This window comes from Enoplosus armatus, chromosome 2, assembly GCF_043641665.1.
Source record: "Enoplosus armatus isolate fEnoArm2 chromosome 2, fEnoArm2.hap1, whole genome shotgun sequence".
NCBI classification, from domain to species: domain Eukaryota; kingdom Metazoa; phylum Chordata; class Actinopteri; order Centrarchiformes; family Enoplosidae; genus Enoplosus; species Enoplosus armatus.
The window spans coordinates 6,311,140-6,332,553 of NC_092181.1; the positions used below are offsets into that span (position 1 = coordinate 6,311,140).

General features: G+C 41.6%; 1 protein-coding gene across 1 annotated transcript in view; it reads left to right on the forward strand.

The window, feature by feature from the left end:
- LOC139292887 (testis-expressed protein 2-like) overlaps positions 1–21,414 on the forward strand; it is a 29,310-nt gene that overhangs the window by 5,653 nt on the left and 2,243 nt on the right. Inside the window, exons 3-12 of the mRNA XM_070915289.1 lie at positions 9,149–10,721; positions 12,971–13,171; positions 13,511–13,841; positions 14,016–14,254; positions 14,491–14,676; positions 15,245–15,344; positions 18,962–19,088; positions 19,982–20,095; positions 20,434–20,643; positions 21,015–21,135. Coding sequence (XP_070771390.1) covers positions 9,174–10,721; positions 12,971–13,171; positions 13,511–13,841; positions 14,016–14,254; positions 14,491–14,676; positions 15,245–15,344; positions 18,962–19,088; positions 19,982–20,095; positions 20,434–20,643; positions 21,015–21,135 — 3,177 coding nt within the window. The 5' untranslated portion in view covers positions 9,149–9,173. The remainder of the gene's footprint in view (positions 1–9,148; positions 10,722–12,970; positions 13,172–13,510; positions 13,842–14,015; positions 14,255–14,490; positions 14,677–15,244; positions 15,345–18,961; positions 19,089–19,981; positions 20,096–20,433; positions 20,644–21,014; positions 21,136–21,414) is intronic.

The following is a 21,414-nucleotide window of genomic DNA, read 5'->3' on the forward strand; positions in this document are numbered from 1 at the left end:
CTGCTTTGAGACAATCGCAGTGTGGAGGTTTATGTCATTGTCATTGTCATTGTCATTTTTCATTCTGTATTTGTGGAAATGAATGTATGTAGTATGTTGACTTTTGGCATGTATTGCAAACTGTTTGGGGAAACAGAGGAGTCTTTGCAGAGACAAAGAAGGAAGTTGGTCCTCTTATGACCATCCTGGGTTCGACCAGATATGGCTAGCTGGCCAGATGGCTGCCTCAAAGACCTGGATGCAGACTGTGGCTTGGCTTACTACACCATTCCCATGTTCTTGTGTTGGTTAGAAGGCTTAGTTTCACTGTGAAGTGCGGACAAGATACAGTGTAGCAGCTGACTGTTTTACCCCATCATTTCTTCATTAGTTTTCCCAGAAATAGAAACCACAACTTAACCACGCACTAGACCAAGGCCGTATGAAACGAGCCCTGGTTTGTCCTGATAGCCTGTCTGCAAAACATGATTACATGGCTGACCTTTTGCACTCAATAAAAACGTCCTCACTCTCCCTTGTTCCTATAACCAGTGTCTTGTTTTTAAGAACTGAGCATGTGACTAGCTGCTACAAGGTTATTGGATAGGAATTAAAGGGAGACTCATAGTTAAATAGCAATGGAAGAAGTTTCTAATTAAAAGAATATGAACTAAAAACTAAATTCAAAAGAACGACACAATGTCTGCCTTGAAAACTTGTTAAACTGCAGTTAAAAAGAATCATAAAACTTAAAAGAGGAGATGTGTGGGAGCCAACGTCAAGGCTGACTGAGTCGCTATCTGTAACTGGAGCAGAGAGGCCAATCTCTGTCACAGTTTTGTCACCGCTGCAGCCTAGGAGTTCATTCAAGAATAATGAAGGCATGTTGACGAGGTTAAGCAGTTAAGTGAGGAGTGCATTATTTAACATGAACAACATCTGGGTCAGTGAACCGACATGGTTTGAAATAGGCTGAACCTTACAGAGTATTAACTGCTTTCAGAAACACAAGGCTTCTCTGTGTTCTTTGTAATTAAAAGCTATTAGTAGGGTATGGCCCTGGTAGTTTGGGTTGTGTAAAACCAGGACCACTGTGCTATAATAGCCTGCTCTTACAGTCTCTTTCCCTCTCTGTCTCCCTCTCTGTTTTTTAATACAGGATCCTTTTTTTTACTTCCTAGCCTTGGTGGACGCTCTGTCACATGCTCTCCACGAGCCAGTGTTTTCTCACTGTTATCCACAACCGCTGAGCCATTGCTGGCCAAAATTGAGCAATCCAACTATCCCGATGGCCATTTGAGAACAAGTGTTAACTCTTGCGGATCTGTCATAACGGCTTTGTCATCAGAACGTTTGAATATTAGCAACAAGATGAAAAAACCTGCATTGAACAAGTTACTTGAATTTTATATTTATAGCATATATATATTATGTGAATGTGAATCTTATTTATAGAGCTCCAAAAATTAGTTGACTAATTGGGCCAATTTTTATAATAAATGTAATTGTATCTGTCCCAACCTATTGACTTTAAATGTGGAGAAAGTGGGATATAAAGACGTAGGACAGACATTATAGCCAAACAGGGGTGGGGTTATAGTTTAGTAGGTCTGTTTAAAGCTGCTCTATCTCTATTTCTCATAATTGCAGGAACAGTGTATGCATGAAAATGATATATAAGAAAACATCTGGAACCAGTTCTTCTGAAAACCATTTCAAAGCTGTGTTCTGAATTCACACTTATGTTCACATTTGTAAACGACAGGCATATATTTTGGACAGCAACTGTTACTTTCAAACATTTCCTATTCATATGTGGCTTTCTGGAGAGATTTTATTGTCTGTCATTGCCACTGTTTGTTTCCTTATCCATTGTTCCAGCAAGAAAAAGCGGATTTGCTCTAACATAGAACTACTATGGTACAGAAACCTTTCTAATAAGGCACTTCTCAAGAATTTAGGAAAGGCGAGTTATTTTGTGTATATGGATGTGATCTTTTTGAAATTAAACACTGTGCAACGGTTTATTAGCTTTAATGAGACTCATTCACACATTTGCAATTGTAAGATTTATATTCAAAGAAGCAACAGCAGCACAAAGATTGTGTTTTAACTGTGGCTGCTCAGCATAACTGTGATACAATATACTTTGTCAGTACGCTAAGTTGGTTATCTTTCAATGGCAAAGTGTGCTCTAGTTCGCAGAGGAAGGCTGAGAGACATTTAATACCCATAATGATCTCACCGCCTAACATTTCAATCCCCACCTGTCTCACCAGTTCGTCAGCATTCTTGAGAACAGTTTCGGTTCTGTTGGGCTGCTATTGTTTATTTGTTTCCAGAACCAGGAATCTGAAAGGACTCTGTGAAATGCATTTACCAGTTTACCAGACTCGTAGTCACTCAGTCACTCAAAAATACCCATACTCACATACTAAAACTCTCACACAAAGAATGAGGAACGTGAAGGCACATGCCAGACTTGCATCCATAACTGATGAAGATTATTGCCCTCGTTTGTATTTATCAACCAGTTAAAGCACTTAATGTGAAGTGTTCACATAATGAGAGAAAGCTCAAACGGGCACAAAGAGCCTTTATACAGAAATATCTTTAGTCATGTTAAGCTTCCTTCCACCTCAACATTTACTTTTTTAATAAAACCCCCTAACAATGGAGCATATAATCCTTGTGCAGCTATTGGATATGTGTAAATTATCATTGCCTTCGGGGCCGTTAACTGTTAGCTACTGTGGCTGCAATGTTGGCACTAGCATTAATGTGAGCACTGGGCTGTGAGACACTTTGCAAGTCATTAGCTAAACTGACGGTGTAAGCACAGGGAAAGCCATTACTACTGCAAATAAACAGCAGGATTTAAAGTGGGACTTCTTCTAATCCCTCCCTAGGCAACCGGGGTAAGGTATAGTGGTCTGGGATTTCATTATGTCTTCCATGGGGGAAAGTGTGAGACATCTTTGCTTGTGTCTTTTAAGGTCTTTTTGTCTTGTAGTTTAACCCATGTCTCTTATCAAGCACCCTCTTAATGCCACTGAACAGTGGTGTATGACATTTGAGATGCTCTAAGAGGGATGGCATGTGGTGTTGTATTGGCAGAAAGCAACGAGCAGAATGACTTGCAAAAATCCCTTTCAGTGTGGTTACTGAGCTGCAAACACCGGAAACAGGAAGCAGTCAAATCTGCTGAATTTTTAGGGCCTTATGCATTTAGTTGATGGGGACACCAATGTGGGGAGTTTGACATCTAAATTCATGCTTGTATGAAACCAGGAATCAGATAAAAAAAAAAGAAGCTTACTGTCTAGTCTCTATGTAGACACACTTTTTAGCTTCTGAGAAACCGACACAATATGCATGATCATTGTCTATTGTTGTAGACTGTGAAGGCTAATGGTGTTCCCCAGGTGCCATGTCTAACCCATAGCAGCAATTTCCCAAACAGTTGTGTTTATTATGATTCAGGCTCACTCCTGTGAGTGAGCTGCAAAGAGTTGTTGACTGATATTTGCTTCCTTACTGGTCCAAGGCTCTTGGGTAGTTTGTCATTCGGTAGTGGATTTAGTTAGGCTCAATTAATGGGTTTAGGAAAAGTGATTGTTTGTGTCTTGGGCAAAACATCATATGAGGAAGCTTGTCATGAAGCAGCTTCTTTCCCACTGGATTATTAAACAGCCAATTCAGGATTGAATCACCGTTCAGATTTTGTGCGTGTTTTGCAAAATAATTGTCGCCTTGGCCAACAGCTCTAAAGGCTAGGGCGTACTTGAAACAAAGTAGATCATACGTGTCATGCGACCACGTCAAAAAGTGTTTATAACTGATCCAAAAGTCCACCCGCCAATCAAGATAATTGCACCGCAGAGGTTGGTCCTAGCCAGGTTCTATGTAGGTTCAATGTTATAGGCCCTCTTTTTGCTCAGTCAGCGGTTAGGTGGACTTCTGTTGCTTAGGATTCTCCTGTGTGACACTGGGTCCAGGACTCAGTATTTCCCATCGTTAGACACAAAGCAAATTACCTACCATAACCATGGTTCTCTGACTCTCTTTGCTAATCTCTCAATGTGTCTGAATGACACATGGCATGGTATGAGGGAGGGTTTCTTTCTCTCCTGACAGTTACATTCTTGTCCCCGACTGGTTGACAAAGTGTGATTTGGAGCTTCTGATTAGGTCATGCAGGAGGTGGCCCCACTGTGAGACACTGAGTCATGCTACCCATAGAACTGTGGTGATTTAAGCAACCCAAAGTTTCTCAGACATGACACCTTGGCAACATTCATTCCAGGAAAATATTAAATGTTGAAAGAAGGATCATCTCTTGTATGCACTTCCAATGATAACATCAGCCAAAAGTTTCCATTTATCTATGCTGTAAATTCCTGTTTTAGGTGGACCCACTTTTCCTCATGTGACTACATTGAGCTATTTCTGCTTTGTTAGGAACTTCCTACATTTCCCATTATGATATTGTGAAATCCCAAGAGAGTGGTTGTGAACTTGTGAACTTGAACTCAGCAGTCATTGGTGGAGAGAATAGTACAGGAGCAAGAGGTCATCTAGTCAAGAAAAGTAGTGTGTCTAGTGGCTAAACATTGTTAACTGTGGCACTGTCAAAAGACGTCCACCACAAAGACTTTCTCCCAGCATTGTTGAACTGTGATACATTTACCTTTTTTAAAGGATTAGTCGACATTAAATCACAAATAGCACACTAACATTTTCCTCAAATTACTCTTAAAATGAAAGCATGTTAGGTAGCTATATTGAATGATGCCTGAGCCTTCTCTGTGATGGACCACTTGACAAAATATGAGACTAGGACCAAGTTTATCATACATGATGATGATTATTGTGGATGTTCTACTTGTTTGAAACTTTGCCCATTAAATTGAATTTCTCTAAAGTATTTCTTTTGGGCCATATGTTAGGAGGAATAGCAACGTTACACCTCTAAGTAAAATGAGAATGCAAAAGCATAAATGCCAGCCTTTAAAAAAAAAAAAAAAAATAATAATAATTGGCGTGGCAATCCATTCATTTTTAATCACAGATTGTCATTTACAACAAATTGATTTTCCAATACTGTGCTTCGTGTTTGTGTAATCACGGTGTTATTCTGGTCCTTGTAAAAATAACAAGACAGTTGACTCTGCAGTCTTAGACTAATAAGTAATAGGCTTCAGTGTACATTCCGAGATGTTTTGTTGACTGGACAACATAGGTCAGGGGTCATGTTCTCTGAAAACGATCCTGATAATGAGAGTACAAGTCAGTCTGCTCTCAAAGCAACTCATGAGAGGCAGCATCACAGTCGGGAAGGCAAGCAGGACAATCTATAGTCTACGCTTGTATGAACACTTTCACTAATAAGGATGCTATATTCATATTATTTTCGTTTCCTACCCTTTATTAGTAATGGGAAATTTGTAAACATGGAAGTAAACAATGCTGGATTTAAAATGCTTTTAAAAAATCAGCTTTGCAAATGTTTTATGAGGAAGGAAATGCATTCGACAATTTTGTTAGACCTCAAGGATACACACAATGCATTTTGGTGTGTCTCAAGGCACCTTTCCTTTTTAAGAATGCATACAGGATATGCAAAGTTGTGAAGGTTTGAAATGCAAACATCTGAGCTGTTCACACATGTATATTATGTGTAAACAGATGATACAGGGAGGGTGTATTTTATAGAAAACCCTGCCTTTTTTTCTACATGGATAGCATGAAAATTGCACTTGGATCTTGCACCTTATGTTTTGACACTGCATGACATTGACACCACATTTGCTATTACTCTGCCATTTAATTTAATCTGCTATCTTCTCACCTCACCAGTTAGCCCTTCTCCAGTTCATTTGAACAATAAATTCAACAGCTAAACACACAAAGCCATGTATAGCTACTGCGTTCATGTGCATGGATATCCTCAGTATGTGTAATAGCTCTGTGAGTCTCTTCTCATTAACAGTGTTTGCTGCTTGGTACAGAAGAAGTGAGCTGTGAACATGTCCCTAATGAGTGCAAAACATGAGGGTTAATGAGGCTGGCTTGCTTCTGTAATTAGCTTCATCAGCATCAATGGCAAGATTTCACTCTGCACTGTCCGCTTAGTCCGTTCATTGGCTCAGGGACAGACACTGGGGACGCAAGACAAACAGGGACTTCATTGTCAGTGTCTACATATACACAGTTGGATGGACAGCCAAATGCATAAACATGCAGATATACATGCCCAGTCTTTTGTTCTGTTTGTGTTCTGATTTCTTAGTATTCATTTGGCGATGGAATCAGCTTATTGACAACGCACAAGCACATACTTTACCCCGCTTTAGCATTAATCCTAATGTGCTGTTAGCAAATACTGCTTGGTCCTTTGAGTCTTGTATGTTAAAATTAAATCCAATGGCGATCCACTAGAATGGCTTCATTGTGTTGTTGCTAACTGAAGGCTGGCTAGCTAGGGACAGAGGTGGCTGGCAGACTGCCTGGCTGGGTAACAAGCTCACTCGTGACCCATGTGACAATGAGTGGCCAAGTTGGGTCTGTATATGAGTGAGCCAGCATGACCTCGTGCCACCTCTGTTGTCCGGACAAGGCACAAGGATGCCATTGCCAAATGTCAACAAGACATTATCATAATTCTGTTTTCACGACCAGAGGACGTCACATAGATGCGAATAGAGGCAACAGTTTGACCACATTGTGTTGCCAGACATGTCCTGGTATAATTCTCCCAGCAGTACAGAAAATGTAATCTGTATACAGCTATGAAGTTCCAAACATTAAATACACCAAACATTAATTGTGTGTGTTCTTTACGTCAAAGATGTCTTTTGGCTTTCGCAAAATGCAACATACCAATTGTTGAATGAGAAATGGGGAAGTACAGTATTTCAAATACAGCTTAAGAGTGAATTCCTTTCCATCATAAGCACATTTGTTCTGCATTACTCTAGGCAGCTTAGTAGCAAAATGAATTCATAGCTATAGATGTCTGGAAGTTTGAACGCTGATCCATGATCACACAAATTATTTGCATAGACAATACCAGACTACAAATGGAGCACCTCATTTCTTGTGTATCTAACCCGAGGCTTGTCTTTTTATTTACAGTATCAACTTTGGTAAAGTTGCTTTACTTGGGTTGAACTCATCTAATCATCATAAGCTTGTAGAATAAACCCAAAACGTTAATGCTTAAAGGAATAGGTTTTAGTCTTGCACTCCTATGACAATGTAGGACTCACAATGGACTGTTAAACAAAAATCTAAATCAACACAGCAGAACCAGAGATATAGTCTTTTTTGTTTCACGCATTTTTCTTCCTTGTCAAAACCTGGCATCTACATTACCCACATAGCAACTCTGCCACCAACAGTTCAGCAGTCTGTTTTCTAGCAGCTCCCTCTGGAGCCACAAAAGGCTTTATACAACTTATTTTTCACATATGTAGTAGTACTCCCTGTAAAAAGACATTGGTGCGTAAAATCCCCTTGAATTAATTGGTTGAGCTTTTCTTAAGTTAAAATGTTAAAGCTATGTGAATGTTCTACATTGAATCTATATATCTGTCCATCAGCCTATGTGCCTGGCTACTTTATGAACATACCCTTTTATAAAGTCAGATCATTTTCTTTGTCCCATATGAATATACCTGGTATTGCTGTCAGTTGATCACCTAGTGTACTTCAGGCATCTTGTTGTGACACCCAACAATTTGCATCATTGTGCAATGTTACATGATTCCAACCTCAGTTTGTTATCTAGACTTTGGCTGATGTCTGTTGCCTCTGGACATCTGCCCTTGAAGGCTGTGTTGTAATACAGTTTTTAATCCTTGCAACGCAGTATGATAAAGTGATGAACACCTGTCAAGACTGTGGAAGCGTTGTGGCAATTGTAGAATGTTTCTTGGCAAAGGTTTAAAATAGGACTCGTAATGACAAGACAAGTCTGGTTTGACTGTTCCCAATGTAATATGCAAAAGCTATAGCTCGCAACTAATTTTATGTCACCCACAAAGTGCAATATTGTCATTATTCTCAATACCTCCGTAAAGTCTGAGGTTTGTTGTCAAAAGGCAGCTGCAGCATTAATAAGCCTAGTAAATCTAGATTCTTGTTTTAGCCTCGCTATTTTTGTTTTCCATTTCTCCTCATTGGGCTCCTTGATTTTGCTGAATATTAGAGCAGTTTGTGTTAGGTATTTGCGAAAGTGTCAGCAGGTGGTGAGTGGGATTGGGGGTTTTAATCACTAGATGTGTGTGTTTGTGTTTGTGGTGATTTAAAATGCCTGATTGCTACTGAACTGAAGTCTGAAGCAATCAAACTGCTTGAGAGATACAACGCTGCATTTGTCCCACAGGCACACATGCAAATACACGTTTTTGTCTGGAAATAGCATAATTAACATGTACTGTTGTTTGCCGTCCTAGGTAGATGGTTAGTGACACAGTAATGTATTGGCATCAAAGGTTGTCTTTTATGAATATGATACATCATCTTCTCATTTGTGAATATATGAAACAATCCAAGGGGTGACTGATCACCTGACAAAGTGATATGAAGAGATGACACTAGATTTTTTTGTGCGCGTAACAAAAGAGTCTTGGTTCCAAGGTGTACCTACTAGCTTTTAAGAGCTTTCAACAGCATCACACAAGCACACGCTGGTTAGTTGCCTGATAATAAGCCTGTTAAACATGAAATGAAAAGCCCCATTTTTGCCTTCCTAATTTTTTAGTACATGATTGCTTACTACCTTCTTGCTAAAACAGTGAAACTTCCTATTTTCTATGTGTACAGTGGTTTTTTTCCTTGCATTAGGAAAATGTACTATAAAGGCATTTGTAGTATTTTCAACTCATCCTGGTTTTTCACATCATGTCGTAGATCATAAAGCTTTGAGTTGTAGGAGACTGCAGTCATTGTTGTTCCCAGATATTCAATTTACGATCATGTGATGAAGAACAGCAGCAAATCCTCACATTTGACATGATGGAACCAGAGAATCTTTGGCACTTCTGTTAGAGAAAAATGATTGAAGCAGTTATTCAATTATCAAAATAGTCTGTCAAACGACGAATCGATTAATGACTAACCATTCCTTCCCTAATTTAGTGTCATCTCTTTTCCTGCTTTGCAGACTGCGACTCAGTGGCAGTACTGCAATGACTAGCCGGCATCCTAGCCATGCAGAGAGTGCTCACTCCACAGAAAAACAGCCCCCCTCTGTGTCCCCCAAGCTCCATGTCCAGCGATCGCCATCAAAGGAGACCGTCACCATCCACTTCTCAGCTCTTGGGAAGGAGGAAGAGGAGGAGGAGGAAGAGCTGTACTGGACAAGTGTCTCCACTGCCTCAGCTGCTCAGGATGACTCAAATATTGTGACAGCCTTAGAGGCAAGTGAGGAGATGTTCGAAGGGGTGCCATTGGACTCTGCAACCAAGGTTGCTGTCATTCCTGAATCATCCAGACTTTCTCCACTTTCTAGACGTCACACTTCTCCCACACGACCTTCGTCATCGCGTTTTACTGAGCAGAAAGGCTCAACTTCTAATTCCTCTCCTACTAAATCTTTGAGCTTTCCCTCCACTGACAAACCCTTCCTCAGCTTGATGAAGTCTCTCTCCTCTGACATGGAGTCTCGCGACGGGATCCCTTCTGTAGCTGCTTCTACAGTAAGGCACAGGCACCTGATGAAGACTCTTGTCAAATCTTTATCTTCAGATACATCCCAGGACTCATCCTCCTCCTCCACACCCTACCGCCTTCCAGAATCCCGCCTAAACCTGCAACTCTTCAAGCAGTTCACACAGTCCCGGATGCCGTCTGCAACCATGTCCTCAGCTGGTGATTCTAAAACCGCCCCTTCCTCTCCACTAACCTCACCAGACACCCGCAGCTTCTTCAAAGTCTCAGAAGTCGAGGCAAAAATTGAAGACACCAAGCGGCGTCTCTCAGAGGTCATCTCGGAACCGCTCCAACTGCTGAGTAAGATGATTGATGAAAAGAGCGGCAGCTTAGTTAGCAGCAGCATTTACCGGCCCAAGGTCCTCTCTGCCAGTGCCACAGAACTCTCCAACATCACAGCTGTCAATGGCCACCTGGAGAAAAACAACAATTACTGCATCAAGGAGGAAGAAGGAGGTGACTGGGAGGCTGAGAGTCCCAACAGCACGGCTTCTGGTCCAGCGGAGTCAACATTTGTCCCCACCTCTGTTGACACTAAGAGCCCAAACAAATCAGCTTTACTTTCCATTTCGTTGGACAAATGCTCTATGTCTGCCCTTGCTAAACAAGAGAATGAGGACTATTGCATCCTGTACAGTGAGGACTTTGAGACTTGTACAGACACAGAAGGTGATGGTGGTGATAGAACTGATGATACTGGAACTGGCAGTCAAACTAAAGTGCCACTAAGTGGTAGTACTGAACCATGCAGTGAAGATGAATCCGAAAGTATCGAGCCAGCACCAAGTGTTCCACTCTATACTCTCATCATCCTCACTATACTGGTCTACGGGTATTTTGTATTACCTCTGCCCAGTTATGTAGGAGGAATGCTGCTTGGGACTGGGCTGGGATTCCTTTTAGCCATTGGTGTTGTGTGGCTGACTGGACCAAAACCTTCTGGCAGTAGTTTTAGACATTCCCGACACCATGGGAAGCGGTGGAATCTGACCAAGTTGGACATTAAGGAACCAGAAATCTATAAGGTCAGTGAATATTTCAAACTTCCTTGAATGCATTGTGTCATGCTGCAAAGGCCTTTAACGCCTTAAAGAATCTTGCTGGTTGATTGCTTTGGAATTCTGAAGTGTTGATATGACAGTTCAGCACTGAAACAGAAACATGTTTTAAATGTTTAACAGTATTGCATAAGAGATTACATTATGACACATTTTATGAACACTAATAGTGTTTTGAAGCACTTGATCAGTTTTATCTGGTTATTCTAGAAAAAAGCTGGTTTGTACAACGTGTTACATCGAAAGGCAAAAGTGTTCTCTAAGGGGGGGCTGAAAAAGTCATATTTTTCATATATTGAGGGGTGAGACGTGTCTGCTGGAAGGCATTATGGTGTGAAAAGTAGTTGTTTGGAGAAAAAAAACAAGGCTGGAGAGAGAAGTTCAAGTCCTGCTTACTTTCTAATCTCCACATAGCTGGCCAATCACATAAGCCTAAGATACTGTATATAACACAAGTATAGTGTTATATGCACGGGAAGGACATGGACTTGTTTGGATAGAAGTTAGGTGCATTAAAAAAGAAAGATAGAAAGAAAGAAAGCCTCCCCTAAAGTCCTTACCAATTTAATAATATACAGTACTATATTATTAGAAAATACCCTCAGTCAAGTTTATGTTGTTTTTTTTACCCTGCTACATCCTGGACAGGTCACCAGTCTATCACAGGGTTAACACATGTAGACAGGCAAATATTTACACTCATCATCACACCTTTCTGCAATTAAATGAGTAAAATCTAATTACCAGTGCTTAACTCTGCGCCATGTCCCATGCCAAATTTGTACATTAAAGCAGCATACCACAGAATTATGATTTTAATCGTGGCACTGTGTGTAGCTGTATCTATGGAGTGCTCTAAATAAAGGCAAACATGCAATTTAAGATGCATATTTCTCTGACAGTTTCCGCATTGAAATGACAAAGCGGCAAATACACTAGATGTGGATCCTGGGCTGAATTTAGCCAGAGTAACTTCAAAAGCAAATCACAACAAACTGTTATTGTCTCCTCTTGAAAAGACAGGGGTTACAAGACTCTTTCTTATCAGTGTGAAGTTCTTAGAGACGGGTAACCTTTTCAATCGGTGTAGAAACTTGTTACATGGGTGACAGCACACAGTGAGCAGATATTTACAGTGTCCTCATTTTCCAGGCACAGTTTTGGATGGTTATGTTCGTAGTTGCAGGGCTACCAGCTCTTCAATTTAGTTTGGAGTGAGATTCAGTATCAGTGAAGTCAGTGCATTTTATGAGTAGGCCTTCTGTGACATTACCCACCGCAGGGGTCGGGGTCATCACTCCTCAACCCTCAGGATTTTATTTTAAAAAGTTCAGCAGCCAAATTCACAATTTTAAAGCATGTACAGATGGAAAGCCAAGTCAGTAATCATGGTCAATGATGAATAAGTATGGTTGATCAGCATACTTCTGATAACCTCCAAACATCATAGCCTAAATCAGAGAGTAAATCTTCCCCCATAAAATTATTAATTTCAGAGACTATTTTCCTGCATTCTAGTGAATTTATGGAGTCATTTTGTTGCCGAAATGTGGAGTCAGGAGGACGGGGGGGAAAGGGGGCATTGAAAAATGGGACTCCCAGGAAAATCTGGAGAGCAGATATGATTTAATGTTGTTCACATATATTGGTAACGGTTGCTAAATTTGTAGTACTCACCTCGAGGGCGTAACATTGGTTTGAAAAGTGTGTGTGTGAGGTGGGGGGCGCAATAAAGAGGGGGGTCTGGGAGATTGGATTTGAATACCATTTTCTGCATTTCTATATGCTTTTATCATATTCCCAGCTACTTAAAAGACACATGGTATGATTAAGATGGCTATCGTGCTTAGATTAAATATATATCAGAAAAGTGGTAAATACACATCAGGAAAAGCCGTCTTACTCTCTGCATGTTTAACCTAGAACTCTACTGAACATCACATGCTGTGGTATTCAATTAGGGATACAAGCTATACTTTGAAGAATAGGACTGGTACATGATTTATGGCACCATCAACAGATAATGTTCCATTTGCTTCTTTAATCACAACATATAAGACATATAAGAAATGTATCCAAATATGAAATATATATGTATTTTTAGAAGTCACACATTGTCAAAAGTACTTTGTATTTGAAATTGAAACTGTTTTCTAGTATGATTGTTTTGGAAATGTAATCTACGTTATGTAAAAATGGTTATGTCTTCCCTCCAGAGCTGGATGAATGAGATATCGAACTATGACCCGGAGACATACCATGCCACACTGACGCACTCTGTGTACGTCCGGTTGGAGGGCTCCATCATTCGTCTGTCTAAACCCAACCACAACGTGTCCCGCCGTGCCACACACAATGAACCAAAACCTGATGTCACCTACATCAGTCAGAAGATCTATGACCTCACCAATAGCAAAGTATGTTGTTGGTATAATTTAAGAAATTAAGTTATTTGAAAATTGTTTCCTTAATCTTCCTGTAACTTGGTTAAAGGTCATCTGTAGTTATCTGTTGAACTAGTAAATCTTGTAAAGGATAGCACAAGTGAATGTACAGATGTTTACGTCTATAGAAGTCTAGTCCAAGGCTAGTTCAGTAGAATTCATTAAACAATATAGCATTTTAACATGGATGATTAATACTACAACATGGAAATTGTCCTCTATGTCTTCAAATAGTCTTTAAAAAGGCATGGAATTTGGTGGAAATGTGTTGAAACCAAGCGACTTAGGTCTGTCTTCCATAATCCTCCCCAGGTATCTCTAGTGCCTCACAGCCTGGCCAGGAAGCGTATATGGAACAAAAAATACCCCATCTGCATCGAACTTGGCAAACAGGATGACTTCATGTCAAAGGCCGAGGGTGACAGGTGGGAGGCCAGTGAGAGCGGCAACGCACGGGACAGAGGAGAGGGGACAGGAGGAGCTCAGGAGCGAGGGTGTTCATCTTCATCCAGTAGAGACCTGACCCTCTATCTGTTTGGACGGACTGGGAGGGAGAAGGAGGAGTGGTTCCAGCGGTTTCTATCGGCTTCCAAGCTCAAGGCGGGCTTGAAGAAAGCTTCAAGTGTTGCAGGGAGTAAGAGTGGTGAGCAAAAAAATTGTCTCCTTTCGCATTTCTTTTTCAAGGCTTAAATTGTATGATGGGATTTTCTTTATCAGGACATATTCAAACATTGTACAGCTGGACAAATGACACTTCCAATCCAAAGTTTTAGTAGTTTAGAAACAGAAAAAACACCTTCACATGTTTCCCCCGCAGCTCTGAGCTCACACAGTCGCAGCAGCAGCCGCAGCAGTCTGGATGAGGCGCTGGCATCTCAGCCCAGGTCAAAGGACTCCTCGGCCTCCTCAACAACAGCAGGCAGTGCCAAAACCAAGCCGCTTTTGGACTACAGCGTATACATGGCCTCCATACTGCCAAAACAGGAGGCACTCAGCCCCACAGCTGCCAGCCCTTCCCTCCAGAGTCCTCAGAGCAGCCCTGGGGCTGATAAGAAGGTAGTGCATGCTCATCTTCCAGTTCCACTATTAACACATTTCCTTTCTAATGTGACAAACGTGTCATCTCATGTGCACTTTAACCTTACTGTGTTACTGATATTGAGGCTTTTCCTTGTAAAGATTTAGAGGGGTTCATTAAGTTGTATTGTAAATGTTTTGAATCCTGTTCAGAGATAAGAGATTCATATTCTTTTCTCCCAAAGTTTCTGTTAACTTGCCTGTTGTGTCTTTAGCTTCAGAGCACCTCTTCAGCTCAGGTGCAGCCCAGTGGGGGGGAGGAGGAGAAGGAGGAGAAGGAGGAGGATAATGTTGCCTGGGTGAATGCAACTCTTGGCCGGGTCTTCTGGGACTTCCTGACCGAGCCCTACTGGGGTGAACTGGTCTCCAAGAAGATTCAGATGAAGCTCAGCAAGATACGGGTGAGTGGAGCAAGGCCCCCATCAACCTTACATTCAAAAAGGGGTTGAAGTTTCAACAGGCGGACAAGAGAAAAAGTAGACAGTAGAAATGAAGTAAACAACATGTGTCCAGGCACACACAGAGAAGTCAGTTTGTATCTCTGTGCAGTTTTGCCCCAGCAGCTCCACACTGGGTTTAGGAGCAGAGTCACTGATCCTGTACCCTAGACAAATGTGTATTGATCCGTGTGATTGTCCATAATGTGGCAGTACCTGCAGGTAATATTGTAGTCTCCGTACAATGGTGGAAAAAGACTGAACACAGTTCAGTCCACAAGGGACTGGCAGGTAGAGACAGTTGATTGTAAGGTGTAGTGGAGGGCAGTGTGTCATCCATGTCATCCGTGTATGTGCCTGTGTTTATTTCGTGGTTCATGTATAAATTGTTCAAGTTTTTGGCATTCTATATGAATGATATACAGTTATGAACTACAGTTTTTTTTTCTCCAATTTGGTTATATCATAATCTGCAAATTAATTATTTGTGTACAGTGTGCTCAGCTCAGTTGTATGCTTTTGTCTTTTTCAGTTGCCTTACTTCATGAATGAGTTGACCCTAACAGAACTGGACATGGGCTCGGCCACTCCTCGAGTCCTTGGGGCATCCAAACCCTCCATTGACTACAGAGGCAAGAGAGAAACATGAACGTACACAAACACACACCGGCATGTCTGGCCAGTAACGCTATCTGTGTGGTACATGGAGCTCTATGTTCTTTGATTTGTCACACCCTTGCACACACATGAATTTGAACCCTAGCTGTGTCATACAAACACACACAGGAGGAAGTGGCGACAGCTTGATTGGAACTTACAATATATTTGGAGTAAAGAAGACAAAGCTTCTTTAAAGCAAGAATCCTGCCACATTTCACAATGTCCATCACAAACTGCTGTGCAAATGGGTAACAATGAATGAACATATACGATGTTCTTGGTCTCCAATCCAAACCAACAAGTTTGGTTTCACTTACTCATAGCACTCAAATTTATTCATTTAAGAACCATACCAGAACCATAACAAAAGTTAGAGCTTTGTCACAATCATTCCAAAAATCCAAATCATTTCATTTTCAAAATCAAGTAGTGCAAAATGTCAAATGGGGTGAACACTTTCGCAATCCACTGCATGTATACACATGTGGACAGAAGTGACGTTTTGTCTCATGACTGGCCACTGCTCCTCGTCTTGCTGTGACTAATAAGATCACAGTGCTGACGCTGTGTCCTTATGACTCTGACATGCTCTCCCTCCAAAAAACACAGCAGCTCTGGCGTACAGCGTTAACCGCCAGACAGCACTAACAAACCAATCAGAATGCTGATGATAATATAACGCTCGCGTCATCGTCTTGTTCTGATTCACTGCTTGTGGTAAGACTTGATATTACTTAGCTGTCCATACATTTTTAAAATACTACAAATGGAAATCCATGAAGTATGAATACGCACAAAAAAATAAAGTTGATTACAGCAGTGGCAAAGCAAAGAACATGTGCTTTAGTGAAACCATAGCCAATAACAACAATAGCTGCTTCATTCAGTAAGCGCGGGTGAAATGAGGTTTACTGTGCATCGCGCTTGAGTGTAACAAGCGGAGTGGGTGTACACTCCGCTTGTCAGGTGGTGGTACCGTCGAGGTTAGAGAGACATGCTTGTTATTTGTGGGCTCTCAGCTTCTTAAATAAAGTACTAACCTTTCCCCTCCTCTACAGCTGCTGCCAGACTATCTGGCCAACAGTAACGCTGCTCAGAGTTCAATAGGGTATCGTTGTTTACAGTTGCATGTGGGGCTCATATGGGGGCTAATATGAGGAAATCTCCTTCACCAAAAGGAGTTATGTACCATAGATCCTGGAAAACACTTCATAATGGAAGACTTTGTTTACAGAAGTGTAATAGAATTTGATTGGTCAGTGAGCTCTTAGTTTAGTACAGTGCAGTCAGGCCCTAAGCGCTTTAGCAGGTGTTATCGAGGCTTAGCTTTGTGAGGGACCATAGACATACCTGCAGCGACTGTGCAATTATGTTAGCTGATGTTTCCAGCTAACTGTGTTCAGGTTTTGCTCAGAAGGAGCTTTGCACGTCACTTTTTAGAGGACTCCTTCTGTGATCATTCAGACATGCATCGGCATTGAGCTTTCCATCCCTTTGCACCACATTGCTTTTCTCATTCCTCCTGACAGATCTGTCTGTTCATCTGCTTCACAAGTACAGTCTCCAGCTCTCTTCCTAGTTTTCTCTTCCTCTCGCGTTCCCTTTCATACCATCTTCCTCTTTTGTGTCTCAGTGTCGCTCTTCCTCTCTCCTGTGCTATGAGTCACCGTCTCATTTTCTTGTCACCGCGGAGCTCACATAACACTATAATCGGAGCAAGAATTGATTGCATCTCCAACTGAGAGGGGCACAGCATTTATTGGACAGCTTCTGCAAACACAATCGGTGTACATAGGCCACCATTTTGTTGGTGTTGTGGATAGGTCATCAGCTTTAATCGCACTTGCAAATGTTTTGATTTGTGTAAGTGAATAGATCCAGATCACCAGCTGTCAGTCTAAAACAGCAAAGTGCTTCCTTTTTAGACATATTTCTTGGAAGTGAAAGGAAGCAGGAAGCAGGAAAAAGGTACATGCTCCAAACAATTGGCTAAAGATAAATGAAGGCATGTGAGCTTTACTGAGCCCTATGCATGTTTCTGTTTCTACAGCTTATACCGCTGCAGAGAAAGTGAATGTTCCATTCCCCTTTTCTGCTGTGTGTTTCAATGATCAATAGCCTTTTACCTTCAAGTGGTAGTTAGAAAACTTCGATTGGAAACGGCCAGTTTAGTTTTCCTTTTTGAAATTTCCACTGGTGTCACAGTGGCTGTATCCTCTAGGCATCTCAAGTTCTGCCTTTGCCTCGTCTCACCCCGCTGCTTCCTGGAACAAGCATGCTGAGTGCAATGGATCGATGAACCTCTCCAGCAGTGTATGAGTGCATATCTCCACAAGGAGTTGCTCTCTGCATGCTTGTACGTTTGTGTCCATGAGGAGAGGGCACCCCATCTCAGTGCTGTTTGTCCTCGTGTTTTTTGCCTTCACATACTACATCTGTTGATTCTACCTGAAGAACTCTTTTACTTTTTCCATTCATATACCCAGGCCATGTATGCAGTTGTCAGGAAATCGATATTGATCTAATTATAGGGACTCTGGTATGTGCACTAAATGTGGCACCATGTTTTTGGACTTTTGCATGGCATCCATGCACATGTGTCTTAGTTACAGCAAAGTGCAGTGTGTTTTGGTTTAGAATCCCTTAATGGCTCTCATCTCTCCTGCATCATCTGTCGTCCTCTGCTGCCTCCCAGTGGTGTAACGAGAAACCACAACCAAGGTCATGGTTAGATGTGGCTCTTTGTACAGACGTGATCCTGTGTTGTGAAGAGAGAGGGGGGAAAAAAGAAAAGTGCACATAGTTTTCCCCATGCAAGCCAGGCTTTCGATGGAGGCTTTTGAGGAGTTTGTATAATCCAGATTACAGCAGGTTTTGTAGAGCCGTTTTGTATGAAAGGGCAAGGCGTAGAAGGAGAGAGTGAGAGCCATGTTTTTGCAGCCAGTCCCCCCTGCTGATATCAAACGGGGGCTTGGGGGGAAGATTGCGTGCCCTCCAACTGTTTCTCTCCCTTTGTTCAAAGGACCTTGTGATCTCTCCTTCTCTCTTTCCTCTCAGTCTTTCACTGAGTCTTTCTCGTCTAAGCAGAGGGGATCAAGAAATTAAAATCTGTTGGGGTCCCCACTTCTGTGATGCTTGGAGGGGGGAAAGAGTGGTGCCACAGAAAGGGTAAGACAGATGAGGAAGAATCTGAGAAGCGGGGAAACAAAGGAGTGAGAGAAAGATAGAGAGAGAGAGAGAGAGAGAGAGAGAGAGAGAGAGCGATTTAACAGGCAGGGAGAAGGACTGGGGCCTGAAGTGATCTCTGTGTCCTTGGCCTAAAAACTAATAGCCATCTTGATTCAACTCTGCTCCTTTAAAGTATCACTCGTGAATAGTGTTGGACAATACCATGACATGTAAGATGAGATAATAGAGATCAGTACTTTTTACCTTATACACACTAATGTATCACGGCTGTGCTTGTGTGTAGATGTAGTGACATGACAGCACATTTAGCTCATATCCCCAAATCTTCCACTTTACAGTTTCACTTCTTTCATTTTCTCTCAGATCAACATTTCTAATAACCACTGTGTGTGTCCCTCAGGCCTGTGGTTTGACCTGGAGCTCTCCTACAGTGGTTCCTTTCTGATGACCCTGGAAACCAAGATGAACCTCATTCGCCTGGGCAAAGAGGGAGAGAGCGTTCGTTTAGGGGAATTTGGCAAAGATGGGTAAGACAAGTCAACCTCATACCACACACACATTTTAGGGGTGTCTCTCTTAGATGCCGCTTTCCTCCTCTACTTGACACTAAAAAGTATCCGTGTGTTCCACATTCTGTCTGGCTCTCACTCAGTGTGCTATGTCTTTGCTGTCTTTTATATCTTCTCATTTCTTTTCTCTGCTATTCCCTCTCTGCCCCCTGGATTCTACCTTTTATGCGGCTGTTAATCGGATGCATTTCTGCTCTTGGTGAGTGCTTGACTATCAACAATGATCTCTTCTGTTCAACTCTCATTCTCATTTTGCATGTCTATAGTTTTGGGGTTGTCTCATTTCATGTTACCACCCAATGCTTCATCTCATTAAGTATTCATTTCTTAGGGGGTTCAGTGCCTTCATCAGTGTGTCTGGCAGTTTACATCCCACACTGTAACTGATAGCTGAAGCACTGAATTTTATAATGACATTGATGAAGAAACCGTATGATATGCTATGCTGATACCATCCACAGAATACAGTGTGTGTGTGTACAGTATGTACCTCTCAGGGCCAGACTGGCTGCCAGCAAATGAGAAGTGAGCTCATTTTCGCCGACCCTCACAAGGAAACAAGTCTAGATTCAGTTTCACAGAAGTTTGTTTTAGGCTAACTTAATGAATTTACACTCTTATCTCCCTCTGATTGTTTCCATACCTCATTTGTGCATTTTTTTGTTTGTAAAGTTCAATAGAATTCAGGCTCTAAGCACCATGAAACACAGCAAAGCCATCTGCATGTGTTGGTGCATGCGTTTAGTCGTGTGTGTGTGTGTGTGTGTGTGTGTGTGTGTGTGTGTGTGTGTGTGTGTGTGTGTGTGTGTGCACTCACACTAATCCATTTGTGTTTGTTTATGCGCTTCCAGATACAGACCACGGACTTACTGCCTGGCTGATAGTGATGAAGAGTCGTCCAGCGCAGGCTCATCAGACGAGGAAGACTCCTCAGAGCTCTCAAATGAGTCCACTGGAGCAGAAGGGTGAGACTGAGTTCATATATGTCCTCTGTGCTCACTTGATCCATTTCCATAAACACAAGATTGTGGAATATTTAAAAAAAACAACATTGAAACAGACTCTGCTATAGAAGGCCTCACAGTGAAAATAAAGTACTGACTGAGAATTATTTTAATTGAGACAGAAGACATAGCAGACATGGCTTGGAATTCATTATTAAATCACTTCACCTTCTTGACAACAAAACCCATGAATTTGTCAGATGAAATAAAAAAATGACATCATTAGATTTCATGGAAGTATGGCTACACTAAATTTAGTGTGCGACTTTAACCCTAACCCTCCTTTTTATTGAACACAGTTTGGTTGGAGGCCACAAATCCAGCAAGATCATGCGCTTCGTGGACAAGATCACCAAATCCAAATACTTCCAGAAGGCCACAGAAACCGAGTTCATCAAAAAGAAGATGGAGGAAGTGTCCAACACGCCCCTTCTGCTTACAGTGGAGGTGCAGGAACTCCAAGGAACGTTGGCTGTCAACATACCCCCTCCACCCACTGACAGGATATGGTACGTGAAGGAAGTGTCGTTTTATTTTTTCTACTACGTAATTCGTGGAATGCAGTGCAAAGTGAATTCCCATGTCTGACAGAGTGAGAAATAATCACATCTTGCTCAGAGAAAGCCCTTTCCCACAGATGGAAGACGCAGCCAACTCTGTCGATAGCAATGGTTTTCAGACGAGTTAATTTAATTTAATTAGCCAATTTCCTCTCTCGTGTCAACAGTTACTTAGTTACAAGACACATAGTTTTATGTTGGATAATTTGTTCAATGCATCGCTGCCCCTCTGTTGCTACAACGTGTTCATTTGTCAACTCTTAATAGTGCTTATAAGTAAATCATTAAATCATTAATTATTTTCACCTTTGCTGCTGCAGGTATGGCTTTAGGACGCCGCCTCACCTGGAACTGAAGGCACGGCCTAAACTGGGAGAAAGAGAAGTCACCCTGGCTCATGTTACAGACTGGATCGAGAAAAAACTGGACCAGGAATTCCAGGTATTGATAAACACGTACACATTGATACATCTTGATTTGATTTGATTTTTTTGTTTCTATAATTCAGAGAGACGGTGCCCGTTCACACCAAGACGTTGTGCGTTTTTTAATTCTTTTTTGGCAAACTATATGAGATATAAACAAACAGGGTACTCCAGGGTAAAGACACAAGACAAAATAGAAAGGAAAATGCAAACGTTCAAAATGATCCACTATACGTTTGGTCTGAGGTTTTGCTGTTATGAATGCAAGTTCCATCATACATTCAAAAAATGAATT